The 18,602-nt window shown below is 38.4% G+C and overlaps 1 protein-coding gene across 1 annotated transcript in view; it reads left to right on the forward strand.

Annotated features, from left to right (window-relative positions):
• The window catches only part of AHI1 (Abelson helper integration site 1), a 131,498-nt gene that overhangs the window by 6,888 nt on the left and 106,008 nt on the right, over positions 1 to 18,602 (forward strand). The window contains exons 4-10 of the mRNA XM_042473989.1: positions 7,895 to 8,499; positions 10,015 to 10,200; positions 10,599 to 10,817; positions 13,735 to 13,913; positions 15,316 to 15,425; positions 16,432 to 16,617; positions 17,815 to 17,970. Of these exons, the coding sequence (XP_042329923.1) occupies positions 7,895 to 8,499; positions 10,015 to 10,200; positions 10,599 to 10,817; positions 13,735 to 13,913; positions 15,316 to 15,425; positions 16,432 to 16,617; positions 17,815 to 17,970 (1,641 nt within the window). The remainder of the gene's footprint in view (positions 1 to 7,894; positions 8,500 to 10,014; positions 10,201 to 10,598; positions 10,818 to 13,734; positions 13,914 to 15,315; positions 15,426 to 16,431; positions 16,618 to 17,814; positions 17,971 to 18,602) is intronic.

Raw genomic sequence — 18,602 nt, forward strand, 5'->3', positions numbered from 1 at the left:
GACGAGTAACGAGGACGAGAAGCAGACGAGTAACGAGGACGAGAAGCAGACGAGAAACGAGGACGAGAAGCAGACGAGTAACGAGGACGAGAAGCAGACGAGTAACGAGGACGAGAAGCAGACGGCTAGATAAGAAGGGGAGGATATTTGGAGGAAGCTTAAGGGACATACAGGACGAAGGGGGTGGAAGGAAGGGCAGAAGTGGAAAGAAAGAAAGAGGCGGTTTAATATATAGAAGCTGTGGGAGAGAAAAGAGGGAGTAAGAAGTCTACTTTGCCTTTTGTTTTGGGAAAGCATTTCAAGTAGAGTTCTAGAGTTGAAAAGGGGGGGAATAAACAAAGCCCTTACCTCTATCTGTTGAAGTCTAGTCGGCGTTTTCAAGGCCATTGTGGCTAGAGGAGGGTTAATGGTGGAGAAGAGGGTTTAGAGGAAGAGAAGAGACAAAGGAAGGGAAAACAAAGTAGAAAGAGGGAAACCTTGCCCAGGCGGAGACTTAACTTACGGAATAGTGCCATCCAGTGGAAAGAAGGGATATAACAGCTGTACTAGTAATCAAGTAAGAAAAGGGAACCGCTATTGAATAAGGATATAGTGCCACATTGTGGACAAAAAGATTATTACATCTTACTTTTTGGCGTTATTTGGTTTTGTCTCCCTTCTCTTGATTTGTTTAATCCCACTGGACAGTGCAAAAGAATATATTTACAAATTAGCCCTAGTCTTTTTTTTCCCCTTTTTTTGAGTAATTGCAACATTGGCATCAAGATAACGCTGTCGTTTAATCTTTCATTATAATAAACAATTTATAGAATAATTAAAGCAACTGAAGAGGGAAGCTTTGAGCTGAACAAAAAACAAACTAGATACATAGAGGGTTAGAGAAAAAGAATAAAAATAACAGAGATATTATTAATAATAACATGAGTAAAATGTATACGACAATGACAATGACTACAAGAGAAATGGCAGCAAGGGAAAGAGAGAGAGAAAAGAAGACACAAGGACAAGGGGAACCGAGACAGATGATAGCAAGAAGAGCATCGATAGAATTGAAGACACCAGACTCTAATAGTAAAATTTTGGAGGCTATACAAAGAATTGAAACAAATATCAGACAAGAGATTAAAGATTCAAGGGACGAATTAAGACGAGACTTTAGAAGAGATATTGAAGAATTAAATGATACTATGAGAGGAATGATGTCAGATATGAAGACAATGAACAAAAAGATGGGAGAATTAGAAGATAGAACTGAAAAAGTGGAGAGAATAACTAAAGACTTAGAACAGACACAAAAGCACGAAATAAATCTACAGAGATTGAAAGAAGCCAAGGACAGGAAAAAAATGCATTAAAATCAGAGGTTTAAAAGAACAATTCAACGAAAATCTATACGACAAGGTCATCCCAATGTTGGCTGAACTACTCATGAGTACAATAGACTATGTGGACGCAGAGGTGGATAAGATCTTCCGTATTAATTCGACGGCAGCAAGAAACCGAAATTTGCCTAGGGACGTTGTGGTTTATTTTATAAGGGAGAGGTTCAAAGATAAGGTTATACAAGAAAGCTATGATAAGAAAGTGTCAATAGACGGAGCGGAAATTAAGATTTTTAAAGATGTGCCGGCTGAAACGTTAAGGAGAAGGAGAGACTACACATTACTAACAAGGATGTTACAAATGAGGAAAATCAGATACAGGTGGGAACCCTTGGAGGGAATATCCTTTCTATGGAAGCAGAAACAGACGAAGATAGATTCTCCAGAGAAGGCTAAGGCTTTCTACAATAAATGGTTCAGAGAGGAGGAAGAAAGAAACAGAGAGAGAAGGGAGAAGGAAAGACGGAAGGCTGAAGAAAGAGATGCTCCTCAGGAGGAGGAAAAAAACCCTGACAATGAAGAAGAAGTGAATAGAGAAGAGCTACAAGAAGAAGAGAAAGGAGCAGTAGGAGGAATATCAGAGGGAGACCTTTATCTAAGAGATCTCAATTCGGAGATAGAGACAGAGCGACAAAGACAAGAAGAGGAATTAGAAGAAGGAGACGAAACAGGAATATAAAGTAACTGAGATTAAGTTAAATTAAAAAAAAAAGGAAAAAAAAAGGATGAAATTCCTTTCATGGAACGTGAAGGGAATGAACTCTGTATACAAGAGAAAGAAAATCTTCCATGAATTAGAGAAAGAGAGAGTTGAAATAGTAAGCATACAAGAGACTAGAATAAGACTAAAGGATACCAGATATATAAGGAATCCAAAATTGGGCCAAGCATTTATAAGTTCAGGAAAGAAAAAGAAAAACGGAGTGGCCGTCTATGTTAAAAATACAATTGCAGCTAAGGAAATATTTAATGATACAAATGGGAGATATATTGGAATTGAGACTAAAATAAACGGAAAGAAAACTTTGATTGTAGGGATATATGGCCCACTACAGAATAAAGGCAATTTCTATAAGAAGCTTTTAAAAGAATTACAGAAACACGATTTTGATCAGCAGATTTATATGGGAGATTGGAATGGCGTAGTGGACCCCAATATTGACAGACAATCAAAGAAGAAAATTCAAATACGGCAGGGGAAACTGCCTATTAAATTCTTTGAGTTACAAGAATACTACTCACTGATCGACCCATGGAGATACAAATTCCAAAATGTGAAGGATTTTACTTTTTTTTTCAGCCCCTCACAATTCGGCCTCAAGAATTGACATGTTCTTCATTACAAAAAAACCTTATTAATGAAATTAGAGATGTGAGAATAAAAGTGAATAAATTGTCGGACCACAACCAAATAGTATTAGAAATAAAACAATGCAAGAAAGATCTGACCTGGAGATTAAACGAGAATTTGTTAAAGGAGGAGAAAATTCAAAAACAAATTAGAGAGCAAATTAAGCTATATTTCAAGGAGAATATGGACCCCAACATAAAAATGAAAGTAATTTGGGACGCTTCAAAAGCCGTGATCAGGGGCCATATAATGAAGAAAGGGGCAGAAAAGAAAAGAGAAAGGAAAAGGGAAATCACAAAGATTTCGGAAGAAATTCAGGAAAAGGAAAAAGAGTTAATGGAATCTGGAGGCAAAAGCAAAAATATTAAAAAACAATTAACATTTTTAAAAAAGCAATTAGATAATAAAATGACCGAGGAATTAACGAAAAAGATGAAATTTCTAAAACAAAAGCATTTCGAGTTTGGAAATAAATGTGGCAGACACCTTGCAAGGAAAGTTAGAAAGAAACAGGAAAAACATATGATAGATGAAATTAAAGAAGAAGATAAAAGTTACACGGATTTGAAAGAGATAAAGAGAATTTTTCTAAAATATTATCAAACATTATATAAAAACCAACAAGAAGAAGTACAAAGAGAGATAAAGATACAGAGATACCTGGAAGATATAGATAAACCTAAACTAACGATTGAGATGAAAGAACAATTAAACAAGGAGATATCATTAACAGAGATAAAACAAGCAATTAGCAACATGAAAAATGGAAAATCACCTGGGCCGGATGGCTTCTCAGCTGGATACTATAAAACATTTTGCGAGGATTTATGTGAACCACTCCAAAAAACATTTAATGATATTAAAACGGCGGGGATTCCAGATACATGGAAGGAGGCTAATGTGGTAGTACAGTGGTACCCCGGGTTACGAAATTAATTCGTTCCGCGGTTAATTTCGTAACCCGAAATACCTTCGTAAGCCGAATTCCCATAGGCGCTAATGGAAAAATAGCTCTCTGCTGCCCTCCGGTGGCGGAAAATAGCGCCGCGGTTTTTTCGTAACCCGAAGAAACCTTCGTAAGCCGAAGCAATAAATCCCTATGGGATTTTTTCGTATCCCGAAAAATTCGTAACCCGGCGCATTCGTATCCCGGGGTACCACTGTAATACCGAAAGAAGACAAAGATAAAACACACGTGCAAAATTATAGACCAATATCTTTGCTGAATAGTGACTACAAAATTTTTGCATTTATACTATCGGAAAGACTAAAAAAAATATTAAAAAATTGGATCCATCAAAATCAATGTGGCTTTCTTCCAAAGAGACACACAAAACAACATATGAGAACAATAATAAACTTAATTGAATATTATGAAAAAAAATCCCGGAAAAGAGGCAGCCATTTTGTTTGCAGACGCGGAGAAAGCTTTTGATAACTTAAATTGGACATTTTTATTTGGGCTGATTGGAAAATTGGATTTGGGAGATAATATAACATCGTGGATAAAGCAAATATATAAGGATCAAAAAGCAAAATTAATAATAAATGGTACCAAAACAGAGGAATTTAAAATAGAGAAAGGAACGAGACAGGGGTGTCCGTTATCTCCGCTCCTCTTTATTATGTGTCTAGAGATCTTATGCCAGAAGATAAGAAAGGAGAGACAAATAAAAGGGACGTCGATAAAAGGATGTGAAACCAAGATTATGGCATACGCAGATGATATAGCATTAATAACGGAAGATCCGCTGAAGAACATTCCTAAAACCATTGAAATAATTGAGCAGTATGGACACTGGGCAGGCTTAAAATTAAATAAAAATAAATCAGCTTTGTTAACAATGAATATAAACGAGGGAAGAAAGAAGAGATTAAATGAGATAACAAAAATACAAATACAGAAAAGAATTAAATATCTGGGTATTGTAGTCACTAATCGAAATTCAGATTTATTTGAAAACAATTATAAGAAAATATGGCAGGAGATAAAAAAGAAACTGTTAAAATGGTCTAAATTGAAATTATCTTTGATGGGAAAAATTGCTTTAATAAAGATGAATATCTTACCTAAATTAATGTATTATTATCAAAATCTGCCAGTGATACTAAACGAGAAAGTCTTTAACCAATGGAAGAAGGATCTACAGAAATTTATCTGGTCGAAAAGGAAATCAAGAATAAAGTGGAAGATAATGGTGGACGCAAGGGAAAGAGGAGGCCTGTCACTCCCAGATTTAAGACTATATTTTCACGCAAATTGCTTGGAATGGATTATGAATTGGATTAAATTGGAAAACGAAAATTTATTAAATTTGGAAGGTTTCAACATTAGATATGGATGGCACGCATACCTATGGTATGGCAAATTAATACAAAATAAAGAATTTAACGACCACATACTAAGAAGAGCTTTATTAAGAATCTGGGCCAAATATAAAGGAAAAATTTACAGACATATGCCGTTATGGGCGTCACCACATGAAGCCTTCATGAAGAGAAGCAAATTAGTAGAAAGGGGATGGCTGATATATAAAGATTTGGTAGAAAATGTGAATGGAAAGATACAAATGAAAAGCAGGGAACAATTGATACAGGAGGGAATAGATTTGGGCTGGTTTACATATAGACAGCTTCTAGGGAGATTTAAAGATGATATGAAACAGTATGGAATAACAATGGAAAAAACAGAATTGGACAAGATAATAATGAATGAAGGCAAAGATAGTAACGGGATGATATCTAAGTTATACAAAGTTTGTTTAAAAATAGAGGTTGAAGAGGAAACTATCAAACCCAGTATGGTGGAATGGGCAAAAAAATATTGGTAGAAACATTAGCTTAGAAGAATGGGAAAGAGCATGGGGCAAAGATTTAGAATTCACGGTCTGTGTTGATATTCGAGAGAACTACATAAAGATGTTACACAGATGGTACCTCCCCCCGGTCAGAATTGCCAAAATGTATAAAACCAGAGAGACAGACTGTTGGAGGTGTGGAAAGCAACGGGGAACTTTTTTATCATATGTGGTGGTCTTGCCCGGTTATACAAAAATTTTGGAGAGCAGTACATAATTGTATTAAAAGTATGTATAAGGTAAATGTGAAATTACTTCCAGAAACGTATTTGTTAAACATTGTCACCGATACTGAGGTTAGAAAATATTTGAAACCTGTACTCTATTTAATCACAACTGCAAGAATAGTAATTGCAAGAAATTGGAAAAACCAGGGAGAAATAGATGTAGAGGAATGGTTGATAAAAGCACTGGATGTGGTAGAGATGGAGATGATCACCATACGGTTAAAAGACATTGTTAAATACGAGGAAAATTACGAAGATATATGGATACCTCTATCTAAATTTTGCAAGAAACGTTGGTCATGACTTAGAGTCTGATAAGGGTATAGCTGGAGGCTAAGATATGGCAAGACAGGAAGAGCGGTAGTCTCCCCCGAGATCAAAGAAAAGAAAATCCGGTACTCCCTAGATGTACTTGATATAACAGATATAAACAAGAGGAAGAAATGAGCTGTGGATACCATAGTACCTACTAGATAAACAGTAATGGAAAAGGGGAAATTTAATGAATGGTGCGGTAAGGAAAGCTGATTTAGATCGAGGAATGAAATAAGAAATTTATAGCTGTATAGATATAGTAGGAAGAACTTTAAAGCTGATTGAAGGGATCTGAAACCGGAAGACTCTCTTTATTTGTATGGTTTGATGTGTTGTTTTGTCGGTTTATAATCATTCATTTATTTTTGTTTGTTTGTTTTCTTTTTTTTCTTTTTTTTTACAAGCTTATGAATGTGATGTTTTATTCATGACACCTTTTTTCCCCTCTTTTTTCTTTTATGTTATGTGTTTAGTTAAAATGAATGTATATATATGTATGTAAAGATTATTTTTAAATAATAATAAAAAAAAAAGAAATAAAAAAAAAAAGAATCGTAGAGTTGGAAGAGACCGCAAGGGCCATCCAGTCCAACCCCCTGCCATGCAGGAAATCACAATCAAAGCATCCCCGACAGATGGCCATTCAGCCTCTGTTTGAAGACCTCTAAGGAAGGAGATTCCACTACACTCTGAGGGAGTTGGTTCCACTGTCGAACAGCTCTTACTGTCAGGAAGTTCCTCCTAATGTTGAGGTGGAATCTCTTTTCCTGGAGCTTGCATCCATTGCTCCAGGTCCTAGTCTCTGGAGCAGCAGAAAACAAGCTTGCTCCCTCATCATTATGGCATCCCTTCTTGATCTTCGCCAGATCAAGGCCACAGCAATCTCACGCCACAGCTCCTATCTGGCCTTTCCAGGGTGCCATTTCCACCACACTGTGGCTTTATGTGCCACAGTGCACAGTGCATCTAAATGCAGTGCCAGAGGAGCACCGTGATGCTGTACACTGTGTGTTGCGGAACACGGCAGTATGCTGCCAAAAGGGCTGAGTTGGGTCATGTGACGTATGGACGCCACATCCTGACTCCGCCCCCAGGCCAGCCTTAATGGCCAGTCTGCACAGGCCCAAAGACAGGTGACTTGCAGGCACATATACACAGCTTCAAAAATAAATATCTGAGCAGTTTTCTAGCATTCCTAATGTAGAGAACATTTAAAACCCTGTTTTAAATGAACAATTTGATATATCCCCTTAAAGAAGTAGCTCATATATAATAGAACTTTTAAAGTATCTTATTTGCATCTATCTTTCCACTTTATTGCGACCTTTTATTAAATATTATTTCAGTGGTCTTTGGTCAGTCAATGGACATGAACACCCTCCTCCAGATAATATTTATATTACATATGAACTTGGCATGGAAAAAATCTTTGAACATGTATTTTTAAAAATATGACATTTGGGCATATTAGCCAAACAGTTTTCAAGATTGCCAAAATACATTTGAGAAATCTGATTATAATACACTTTGGAAGAATGTATTAAAACCTTGTTCAAATCTGGACTCTTTTCATGTTTTGTATGAATTATATCTGTTGGTTGTCTCTTAAAAATGATTCTTAATTGTTTTAACTTCACAGAATAAATTGTTTTCACTTCACTTCACAGAATAAAATAAGCTAGGTACCTAAACATTAATATTATAATAACCTGCTCATAATTTATGAGTAAATGACTTTTCAGGTTTTTGTTTGAATTGTAGCTTGAAACATTCAAAAACCATCTTGATCCTGCCAAAGAAAATGAAAATGACGATATAATTATAAACAACACTTATAACCCAGAAGAAAGGGGTCCACAATTTACAAAAAACGAGCTTGGAAGCAAAGCTTCAGCTGCAGTAAAAATAAATGATAATGCTGTTAGTGGGGAGGATAGCAAGCAAACAAAGGCTAACAACAAGAAGAAGAAGGCAGCATTACAAGAACAACTTAATGAGGAGGAAAAGTTATCTGAAATGAAATTGGACAGTTTTGAAAAAGAGATTCATGTGTTTTCAAAGAAAAAAACAAGTATATTACAAGCAGATGCACTTCATCAAAAAGGGGACAGTAACATAAAAGGTGCCTTGAATGGAGTGAGAGATATATCGGAGTTAGATGAAGAAGAACAGCTAATCCAAGCCTATGAGCAGCAAGTGGCTGAAGAGGAAGCAAATGCAATTAAGAAGAAAATAAAAAAGAAACTTAAAGAACAGATGTCTGAATTCACCTTCAATGTTCAAAGTCATGAAGTGGTACTGAACAATGAAATGAGTAAAAAGAAGAAAAAGAAAAAAGTACCAGTTTTATCTGCAGCTCAAACAAGGTATGGTAGGAAACGGTAAATCAGCTTGACTTTCAGTCTTTTAACAGTGCTTTGGCTTTTTGTTTTTGAGATGAGAAACAGTTTTACCACTTTTCTTCATTATGATTTTGTAAAGGAAAATGTAATGTTACCATATCTAAAAACAGATGTTCATTGTAGCAGTTCTTCTCCCTCCAGCCTAGAAAATTATACCCTTGTTTGTAGAAAAGCAATGAATATTTGGCATGCAGGATTTCATTGTGATTTAGTAGCAGCATAGGAGTTTTGTTTTTGGACTTGATTTAGGCAGAAGAAAAGCAGTGAAATAGTAGAGCTCTGCACACACATGCACACAAGTTTGGCATAATTAACAATGTGATTGGAGAATGCTGGTGAGTTTCTGTTGTACCCCAGATTGCACAATAGAGCTACTGTAGCTGTCAAGGAGAAAAGCCCAGCTCCCCTACTCCTCTGCATCACATCACCTTGGACACATTGGCGACATAATGTTTAGTTTTTCACCACTTATGTATACTGTATGTATAAAGAAACCTGGATCAGTCCAAAGAACTTTGGACTGTGCCGTTTCATTCTTAAACTGAACCTGGTCAATCCACAGGTGTAAACAGATGATGTAGATTTAACATTTGTTTCTGCTCTGGACCACTCTTGGAGGGGAGAGGGGAGTGATTAACAAGAACTGGAACAATGTACAGTTGACCCTTGACATTCATGGGGGTTAGGGGCACAAGACCCTGTGAAAGTCAAAATTCATGAATAAAGAGGGGAGAGGGGCAAAAGCAGTGTGCGCATGCGCACCCCCACCTCCCTTGCAAGTTTTCTGAGGCAGTGGAAGGGCAGGGGAGCATGCATTCCAGGGAGCTCTGAAACCTTGGAAAGGCAGGAAGGAGGGCGCGTTCGCTTTCCCCAAACCCCTTCCCAAGGCAAGAGTGCTGTCTTTCCCCAGGCTCTCTGTCCTGGAAAAGGGTGAGGGATTATTTTCCCCAAACCCCTTTCCAAGGCAGGGAGCTGTTTGGAGAAAGAGGCAGTTCTCCATCCTGGAAAAGGGTGGGGGATTATTTTTCAAGGCAAGAGCTGTCTTTCCCCAGGTACCTCCCTGTGCTGGAAAAGGGTAAGGGATTATTTTGAGAGCTGCTTGGGGAAAGAGGCAGCTCTCCGTGCTGGAAAGGGACAGGATTGGCACGTGCACCTTTCCTGGCTTTTCCCTCCTGGGCTTCCCCCCCCCCCCAGGGGAAAAGCCTGGGAGGGAGGAAGAGGAGGAGGAGTGTGTGCACAGTGGCCTTGAACTCGCAAATAATGGAAACCGTGAGTGTCAAAGCTGCAAATGTCAAGGGATGACTAGTTTCAATACTTACACTGTCATTTTCTTCCTCCCAAACGCAAGTTCTTGGCTAATAGTGGGTAGCAAAAGTATTCCTCTTGCAGACTGTAGTCATAGATTTGGCATATTCTGGATTGAATGTGTATGACGGTATTCCAAGGTTACCTTTTTAACTTGAATCTGTTTCCTGGCAGTGCCTTAACCGAATCTGAACTACAGAGTGAACTAGAAGAGGATAATAGTAGCAAAAAGAGATCATTGGAAAGACCGCTCATATCAAAGTCTACAGAAGACTTTGTGTTAACAGAAGAGCCACAGCAGAAGGAAGATGTTGAAAAAACAAAATGTAAAGGAAGGAAAGCAAAAAGAAAACCCAAAAAAAGGTTCGTTTGAGAGTATTCAAGCCCATCTAGTATGATTTTATGAAACTAAGGTCAGAGTTGCAAGTTGATGTACTGTATATTTGGTTAAATTTCACCATGGCTTGTGGCAAAAAAGCTATCTTTTTGGTAATGTTGTGCAAGCAGATATGTCATATCTATATTGATGAATTTTATGTAAGTGAATTTAGAATCGACCCTCAAGCTACACATGGAAAATAAATATTTTTTGCTCAACACCTTTTGTTCACCTGCATGTATATGAGAGGGAACAAATATTGAGTCAATTTTCGTAAAGCATTGTGCATACAATAAATTAACTATGATAGTTTTTGTCAGTTATTCTGCAATTTAATTTGAATAATCTTTCACTCACCAGAGGTTATCTTCTTTATCCTAGCACTTGAAGAAGATACAGAACAAGCTGGTGAAAATACATTGCATGTGGCTTCTAGTGTTTCACCTGAACCAAAACCAGTTTTTGATGATAGCCTCGTTTTAGGTGTTTACATCCATCGAACTGATAGACTTAAAACTGATCTCATGGTATCACACCCCATGGTTAAGATTCACGTGATTGATCAGAAAACTGGTCTATATGTCAAGAAAGAGAACAGGTGATTTTAGCAACTTTTAAAAAATGTCCTTTATGCTGTTGTCATTACCTACTTTTTTTCTGATCTTCCAAATGTTCATCTGAACTATTAATTTTAAATCAGGTTGGGCAACTGACAGGGGTTAGGGGGGCTACATGCGAGACTGCATCCCCATGAAAAATGTATTAAAATTTGCCCCCAACACCCCTTATGGGGCATTGGAAGTTTTGGCTTCCCACCTCCCTCCAGGCCATTTGGACCCTAGAAGTTTTTTTCTTTGGTTCCAAAGGAAGTGGCCCAGAAGTAAAATTTTAGATTATGTCCTGTTGGAAGAAAGTCCTCTCCTGGTCCTAAAATGGCACAGACAGACCAAAGCACCCCAGGCTCCTAAGCATATTCAGAAACATTTGAGGGTGAAAATGAACTGGTTGTGGGCCCCTGCAAAACTGATTCAGAGAGGCCAGTTTTGACTCATGGGCTGCACATTCCCCAGTCCTGCCCTAGATCCATGTGTTCTGTAAATTACAATTTTAGGATGGAAAGTCTTCCAAAGGTTAGACTAACTTTGTGTAAACATATGATGGAGGTGAGGTGTTTTCATATTACATGAGACAGCATGCATTATGTGCCCATACTTCTTCAGCATAGAGCTGGGCTACAGAAAGTTTTTCAGTCTTGGGGTCCCATTTCTGCTAGACACATTTGCTTTCATATTTAACACACAAATTAATTCTTAGCAATGTGAACATTTCACCAGCAACTGTGAAAATGCAGTTCAAGTCTGTGTGTATCTACTCAGAAGTGAGTCTCCATACAACAGATTTCAGACATATAAATATAGTTCAGTTCTTTACATTTCACAACTGAATACCCAGCTGCTTAAACACATTTAAATTTTAAACGGTGGAGTTTTTTAAAGTTTACATTCCTTTAAATTACTCTTATCTCCATTCACTAAGCAGACATAAGAACAACTGAGTTACAGGGAAAGGAGGTGTGGAATAAACATCCAGCAGGAGAGGGCTGCACATGGCACACAGGTCATGGATTTTACTCCCCTGTATCACATGCTGTATTTTGTTTAATTAATGTTGAGCCCAGTGAGAGAAAATTAATGTGATAATTCACTTATGTACTCTAATAATATTCTGTTTAAGCCAGCGTGGCATAGTGGTTTGAATATTGGACTATGTCACTGGAGACTAGAGGTCGAATCCCACTTGACCACTGTGTGACCTTGGGTGAATCCCACACTCTTCAGCCTCAGAAAACACCATGATATGTTTGCCTTAGCTGAAAACAATTTAAGGGCACACAACAACATTCTATTCTATTATCATCTATATTCTTATGTTGAATTCTTATTGATGCACCAACTTTTTCAAAACTTGGATTTGAGACTGCAGTCCTATGTATTCTTTCCCTGGGGGTAAAAATCATTGAACTAGGTGGGACTTCTGTCCAAATAAAAACACACAGAGCTATGCCTGGTTCAAGTCACATGAGATGAATCTCAGCTGTTAGGGAAACACCTCTTAATTATAGTATACAGTGGTACCCCGGGATACGAAATCACCGCGTTACGAAATTTCCGGGATACGAAAAAAATAAATAGGAAAAAACTGTTTCGGGTTATGTTTTTTTTTCCGGCTTACGAAAAAAATTTTGGTGCTTTTCGGCGCTTTTTCACACGGAATCGCGGCTTTCAGCGCTAGCGGCTATGGCTTTTTCGGCTAGCGAAATTTTTCGGGTTACGAACGGCGCCGCGGAACGAATTACATTCGTAACCCGGGGTCCCACTGTATCAGTCTGCTAATGTTTTAGGCCTGATACAGATGGGCAAAAAGTGCTGTCCTGGGGCTGAAATTAGGGCTTGGGAGAGCAGAGGGTCCACATGCTCTGCACTCTCTGGGCACCATTTTGACGTGCGTTCACATGGCGTGCACGCCAATGATGTCCCTTGTGCGCCGCGTTCAAACGGGGCGGTGCACAAAAGACATCACCATGCTGCTCCAGGACTCTAATGGCGCCTTGGCAGTGGCCTGGAAAGAAACTCTGTTTCGCAGCTCCTTTTTGGAGCGGATCGTTGCTGTGCCTGTGCAAGGAGCGGCATCTCACTGCCCATTTCTGCCCGTCTGTACAGGGTCTGTGTCAGCAAAAAAGAACTGAACTGAATACACAAAGTACAATTGGCCTTTACATTTGTGGCTTTGACACTTGTAGTTTTGATTATTCATGAGGTCAAAGCCATGTACGCATGCACTCCTCCTACTCCCTCCTGGGCTTTTCCCCTTGGGAGGAAAAAAGCCTCTAAGGCAAGGAGCAGCTGAAAAGGTTATGCGCCCCAACCCCGCTGCCTTTCCCAGCAGGATAGCTGCCTCTTCCCCCGTCCACCCATTCCTTTAGCTGGCTTCCGTATGGAGGGAGGAGTTATTCGTGTTTTTTCCATATTCATCGGGGTCTTTTTCCCTTGTGAATGTGGAGGGCCGACTGTACAAGTATAGATTTTTTTGAAAGATTGAAAACAAAGTGAATTCACTATTCATATCTGTTCAGTCTAGTAAAATTATATCCCATTTCATATAAGTTAGAGTCATTCAGATATTTTCTTTGCATTTCATTGGGCTATGGATTATACCTAGAAATATCTAACTTGAGATGAGATTCAAATATATCATGGCCAGTTGACACTCAGATGCTGGACATGATTCCCCCTCCCCAACATGACTGATTGGCTACTTCAGGATGGGAACTGTGTGTCTCTTCAGATGTTTTTGGACTGCAGTTTCTAGTATTTGTCCCCAGTTGGCTGTGCTGACTAATGGGAATTGCAGTCCCACCATTTCTGGAATGCCACACAACCTATCTCATAAATTCTGCTTCCTTTGAAAAATGTGAAACACAGTTGGACTCAACAGAGCTTATTGTTTTTATACAGCAGCCGACCAGTTTCCTCCTTCTATGAACAAGAGAAAGTAGAACATATTCTTCCTATTATGACCCAACCTTATGATTTCAAAAAGTTTAAGTCAACACTTCCAGAATGGGAGGAGCAAATCATATTCAATGAACGTTTTAACTATTTCCTTCAAGATGCTGAAGAAAGCCCAAGAGTCATGCTTTTTTTTTGAGGTACAGAATTCATGTTTGATAGTTTCTGTTTGATGACCAGTTTAATTCTGGGGCTTTTATATAGTATTTGATACTAGTGAGATAGATTATTTCCAAGAGAGATATAGCTAAAATAATGTTCTTAGTATAATGGAGAAACTTGATCACACAATCTAAATGACTAAATGAGTCTGCTGAGATCTCTTCGAAGTTGTAAAATTTAAGGGGATATTTAGACCATCATACCTGTAACGGAGAGAAGCATTATCTTCAAGCTTTTCCTCCAAGATAACTTTGTAGAAATCCCTGATAGCTGGTGAAAGAGGCAAAATACAAATCAAGGAGGCTGTCTAACCGAGTAGCAGCTTAGTGCAATAACTTCTAAAATCCACAAAAGAATAATAACTTTTTGGGGCCAACCAAAATGTACAAAATACATGATGCAAGTTTTCGAAACTCCTCTGACTGCTTCATTAGCCAAAGGTGTGAAAATCATACAGGAGAAAGGAAACAAAATGATGATGTTAGAGTCACAGGCCTGAATTTTGTCAAGATGGTTTTTTTTTTTCCACAGTTAAGATGGTGCTGAGGCATAGTCAGGTAGGTTGAGGCCACTCTTCCCTTTTGGCCATGTGGGGTCTGGGAAACAAAGTATAGTAAAGCCCAGGAAATAAAATTTAGGCGCGTTACAGACTGCCGGATTGCAGCGGTCTGCTGCCGCCGCTGGTTGCTGCATCCAGGAACCGCAGCAGCCAAACGGCACGGTTCCCGGACACAGCAAAGAAGGAGTGTGAAAATTGCGCTCCTTCTTGCAGCCCGGAAGAGACGCAGCGAGGCGCTAGTCGCGCACTTGCAGCGTCACTTCCTCCGCGCGACGTGTGGATGCAGAGCGTCCGTTACGTCAAAATGGCGGCGGCCATGTGGAACGGCCACCGCCATTTGTTACGGACTCAGTCCGTGCTAGGGTTAGGGGCGTCTGTAAGAGACGCCCCTTTCTAACCCTAGCACGGACTGAGTCTGTCCTAGGGTGCCCGTTTGTAACGGGCCTTAAAGTCCATTAGCAACACAGAAAGAAACTTCGTTTGAGATCCAGGCTAGCTTGGTCTTGTCTGAGACTACCTGCCTCCTTTTTGGCAGAAAACATTGAATTTCTCAAGTCTCTGTGCTTTTGCATTTGGAAAACTTTTAGGATCTGTTTAGATGAAACATGTCAAATGCAGTCCCAGTTTTTTTTTTTTTTTTTAAAAAAAGTTTTACCTTTATTGGAGGTAGAAACCTCAAAGACTTAATTCCCAGTCCCTTGGTATAAATTCAGCAGAAATCTTTGCTCCAAGAAAATGGTACTTAAAAAGACTAACAATACAAGTGTGTCTCTCTCTGTATGTAATTCAAAATTTGGGCTGAATACTACTTTTCTTCCAGATCCTTGACTTTTTAAGCATGAATGATGCAAAAGCCAACTTTGATGGCCAAGCTCAGGAAAGTGGCTTTCGGAAAATCTGTTGGGCATTTTTGAAGGTATTTAAATATTTACCTGTTTTTAGTGGAAAGATTTTACTGAAATGTTCAAATAAATTCAATGGAGAAATGGATTTGTGTTTAGAGTAGAGATCTGTTTCACATACTAAGTATGTTAGTAGACATCGTCCCAAAACAGATGGGCCGAAAAATGCAGTTTCCAGCCATGTTCGAGCTGTAGCATTTATCAGCTGGCTATGTGGCATCATCAGGAAACTATATTTAGTGTGAGCCAAAATCAAATTTGATATTTTAAAAAACTGTGACCTTCTCTTAGAGCCTTTTCATCATATAATCATGATTTAAATAAATAAATGAATAATCCAGTAATTGGGTTTAGAGCTAAGTAGCTAAAGGCTCTGTTTGTTCTTTGTCCTGCAGATGAATTCTGTACTTAGTTACTTTTCAATGGGACTTCACATAAATGAAATAACAGTTAAGTGTTCGTTTCCCCCTTGATGGTATGAGTACTGTGGGACTTGACAGGAAACCTGAATTTGCTAGTTCACTGATCAAGCTATAATAAAGGTAAAGGTTCTCCCTAGATTGTCTAGTTGTAACCAACTATAAGGGGCAGCGCTTATCTCCATTACTAAGCCGAAGAGTCAGCATTGTCAAAGACAATTCTGTGGGTCATGTGGCCAGCATGACTGCACAGAACGCTGTTACCTTCCCACTGAAATGGTACCTATTTATCTACTTGCACTTTTACATGCTTTTGAACTGCCTAGGTTGGCAGACCCTGGGACTGGTGGTGGGAGCTCACTCCATCGCATGGCACTTGGACTTTGAACTGCCAGTCTGCTGACCTTGCAATTGTCAGAGTCTGTGTCTTAACTGGTGAGCCACTGTGTCTCTTGCTGAGCTACCTCCAAGCTATGATACCATGGTCTGAATTGTTAAATGATAAAAAGCTATACTGTGGGATCCGTTCCTAATAAAATGTCTTTTTAATCAATCACCTTTAGTTACTCTTGGTTTCATGTAAATATTTTGTTCTTTACAGCTTGTAGGTGCAAATGGAGTTCTAAATGTTGGAGGAAAACTGCGTCTACAACTATATTCTCCTCCTGCCAGGACCAGGTCACAGCTAAATATTGTGGAAGTTTATGACTGGTGGGCAAAATGTCCCAGAAACCATTATCCCTCAACACTCTACGTAACCATAAAGGGCATTAAACTTCCAGAACATGTAAGTTAAGTTACAGAAATTCATTGAAAGTATTTATGTAAACATGAAACAGAGAAGATTTATCTTTGCAATTCTTTATAAAGTAAATGTGGACAGGAGACTTGCACATTTGCACTTAGTTACTTTCATCTATCTTGGTACTTTGAATATTTTTCTTCTATTTTTGTAATAAATAAATAAATGTGTTCATGAAACTTTCTTTTTCTCCAGCTAGTTCAATAAAGCAATATGAAATGAAAGATTTTGTACCAACAGGAATCTATTTGTTTTTCTCAGTGAATCCATACCAGATGTACCTGGCAGGGTAGTGGAGCAAAGAGGAGAACTTCCCTTGAAAATCTCAAAGCATGCACATACTTTTATGGGAGGATTAGCTGTCACATATTAGTAGCACGCTATAGTGATGCCCCAGTATTAAAAAAGAGAATTTGTCAACAATCTAGACAAAGCTATGCATAAAGTAAGCTTATTTTAGTGAAATACCATAGGTCAGTAATAGAGCATCTGTTCTGATCCAGTGTTGTACTTCTGGCTTCACCTGTAGAACAGGGAAGGGCTTCTGTCTGAGACCCTGCACAGCCACTGTCTGTCAGTGTTGATAATATTGATGGTGCAAGCCTGTGCATGTTTACTTGGCTGTAAATCCTACTCTATTTAAATGGGGATTAGTAATTTGGGATTGCTGCTCTAATGGATTAGCTAATCAGCCTTATTTCCACTCTTAAGCAATGTTATTTGCCTGTACAGAGAGGGAGCATTTTTAAAAATATGATTTGCTTTACAAATATAAATTCTTCACTTGATAGCCTGAATCCTGGGATTTACACCAAGTTTGAGTCAACATTCAGCAACTCATTGGATTTAGTCTAGTTTGCGAGACAATGTGGTGTAGTAATTTGTGCACTGGAGACCAGAGTTCAAATGCCTACTTGCCCATGGAAATCCACTGGGTGACCTTGTAGCTGGGTCTGTTTACATATTTATTTGTGGATAATAAAATATGGAGAAATAAAACTATTTCATGTCTTAATCAATTGTGTGCTTAGAGTATGATAATAAAATCAATTTTAACAGCAATATTCTTTTAATGTACATTTCCATTTCCATGTTGTTTGATGATCTGTTATAATGTTCTTGATATTCTTCATCAATTAAAAAGAATTAAAAGGAACTTGCCTTTTAAAAACCTGTTTGTAGGTAGATCCTTCATTACGTTCTATGATGGCTGTTCAGCAAGAATACCATTCTCCATCATTCTTGGAGCTCCAAAGGGAAATATCTAAAAAACCTAATAATTCTGGACCACAGGTGAAAAAAGAAGAACCTTTTAAGTGGTCAAAACTCCCTGGACAGGCAAGTTCTTTAAAAACACTATCTTTCAAAATAGAGATTTTTTGTGTGTGTATAGAATCATAGAGTTGGAAGAGACCACAAGGGCTGTCCAGTCCAAAATATTGCCATGCAACAACACACAATCAAGTATTCATAAATCAGTCATGTAAAGCATTAACTGCTTACATAGAAGTACATTTTTTATGTAAGGACAAAGTGTATCTTTTGATTTCCATTTTTCCTAGTATATTGAGAATGTCTACCCCAATTAACTTCTGTGTGATTTGTGGTTACTTTGCAGCTGTGACAATTAGAATTAAAATATGAATTTTGTAGTAAAGTTTTGACAGTCAAATAAGAAATGGCATAATAATCAAAATATAAAAAGCAGTATGCTGTGTTATTACTACTGTCCTCCATCTGGGTGGGGGTGGGGGGGGGGAAGGATAGCAAGCATTGTGCAGGCAGTATGCCATGTACAGAATTCCATTTCATTTATTGGCAAAAAGGCCTTAAGCTCATGCACTTTTTCCCATGCTAGTCTCAGTGCAGAATTTTTTTTAGTGTTTTCAAACCCATCTTGCAAGGGTTAAGGAGATCACACACTTACCATATATACTCAACTATAAGTCGATCTCATGTATAAGTTGAGG

Source organism: Sceloporus undulatus, chromosome 1 (genome assembly GCF_019175285.1).
Source record: "Sceloporus undulatus isolate JIND9_A2432 ecotype Alabama chromosome 1, SceUnd_v1.1, whole genome shotgun sequence".
Classification (NCBI taxonomy): Eukaryota; Metazoa; Chordata; class Lepidosauria; order Squamata; family Phrynosomatidae; genus Sceloporus; species Sceloporus undulatus.